Genomic DNA, 1,262 nt, shown 5'->3' on the forward strand with positions numbered 1-1,262 from the left:
TCTCCATACCATTTAATAGAAAAATAACAAATAATATAGAAGTCAATTTCTCTTATAAAATTATTTATCAATAAATTTATGCATGAAATATTTTTAAACTCGATTAACCTAAGTTGTACTTAATAAAAAAAATTCACATTTTATTAATTTCGTCCGGTCCTAACAAAAGTTGTATCAATTTTTAAAAAAATAATTAACATATAAAAATATATATAATTTTATGTAATATATTTAAAGTTCCTCAAAACTATTTTATATTTTAAAATATAAATAATAAAATATAAATAAAAAGTATTTTTTAGTTTTTTTAAGTAATAAGTATTTTATTTTCTTATACATAACTACCAACTAAACAATTCAAAAAAATAATAAATTAATAAATAAAAAATATACTATTTCATGTAATCTATTAAGAGTTCCTAAGAAAAAAAAAATTAAAACATAATTAAAAATAAAAAATAATTTAAAATATTGATTAACAAATCAAACAAATATTAGTCGAAATAATTCTAAAATTAAAAACTCGCTTCTAAATGTTCAAGCAGGCAACACATATACTTTGAAATATTGTTTATTCATAAAATTAAAAACTCACATATATTTTGAAAAGTTGAAAATTTTTGGCGAACGTAACGCGGGTGGGAGATTTTTCTACAACTTTGGACTTCTATGGCGCACCAAACCTCACACCAACCGCACTCCTCAGCCTCATCCCCAATTACAAATCACATACTTGCATAATTTAAAGGATAATATAAGAAATGAAAGCAATCGATGGATTGCCAGTCTTTCTCAATTTTTTCCGCTCCACCAACTCCCTACTCTTCTCTGTTCCCACTTTCCACTATTAAATTCTCTCTTCTCCTATTCTTTTCTCACACCTTCCCTTCGCCTTGACTTCTCATCTTCTTCCCAACTTAATTTCCCCCCTCTCGTCGGAAACCATGGGCAGTGTGCCGTCGGAGAAGACCGCCACCGGCTACGCCGCTCATGATTCCTCTGGCTTTCTCGCCCCTTATACATATAATCTAAGGTATACTTTATTTTAACTAACTTTCAAAGCTCTCAATAAATACTGATGACCTTACACAACGATTTTTTTATTTTATTTTTTGCAGGCAAACTGGGCCGGAGGATGTTCAGATAAAGGTGCTGTATTGCGGCATCTGCCACACAGATTTACATCAGACCAAAAATCACCTTGGCATGTCCAAATACCCAATGGTCCCTGGGTAATCAATTATCAATTTTGAATGTCCTGC

At 29.8% G+C, this 1,262-nt stretch overlaps 1 protein-coding gene across 1 annotated transcript in view; it reads left to right on the forward strand.

The window, feature by feature from the left end:
• Positions 1-728: 728 nt before the first annotated feature.
• Positions 729-1,262, forward strand: part of LOC110032667 (cinnamyl alcohol dehydrogenase 2) — a 3,146-nt gene continuing 2,612 nt past the window's right edge. The window contains exons 1-2 of the mRNA XM_020736368.1: positions 729-1,033; positions 1,119-1,232. Of these exons, the coding sequence (XP_020592027.1) occupies positions 945-1,033; positions 1,119-1,232 (203 nt within the window). The 5' untranslated portion in view covers positions 729-944. The remainder of the gene's footprint in view (positions 1,034-1,118; positions 1,233-1,262) is intronic.

The sequence above is a fragment of the Phalaenopsis equestris genome, unplaced genomic scaffold, assembly GCF_001263595.1.
Source record: "Phalaenopsis equestris unplaced genomic scaffold, ASM126359v1 Scaffold000998, whole genome shotgun sequence".
Classification (NCBI taxonomy): domain Eukaryota; kingdom Viridiplantae; phylum Streptophyta; class Magnoliopsida; order Asparagales; family Orchidaceae; genus Phalaenopsis; species Phalaenopsis equestris.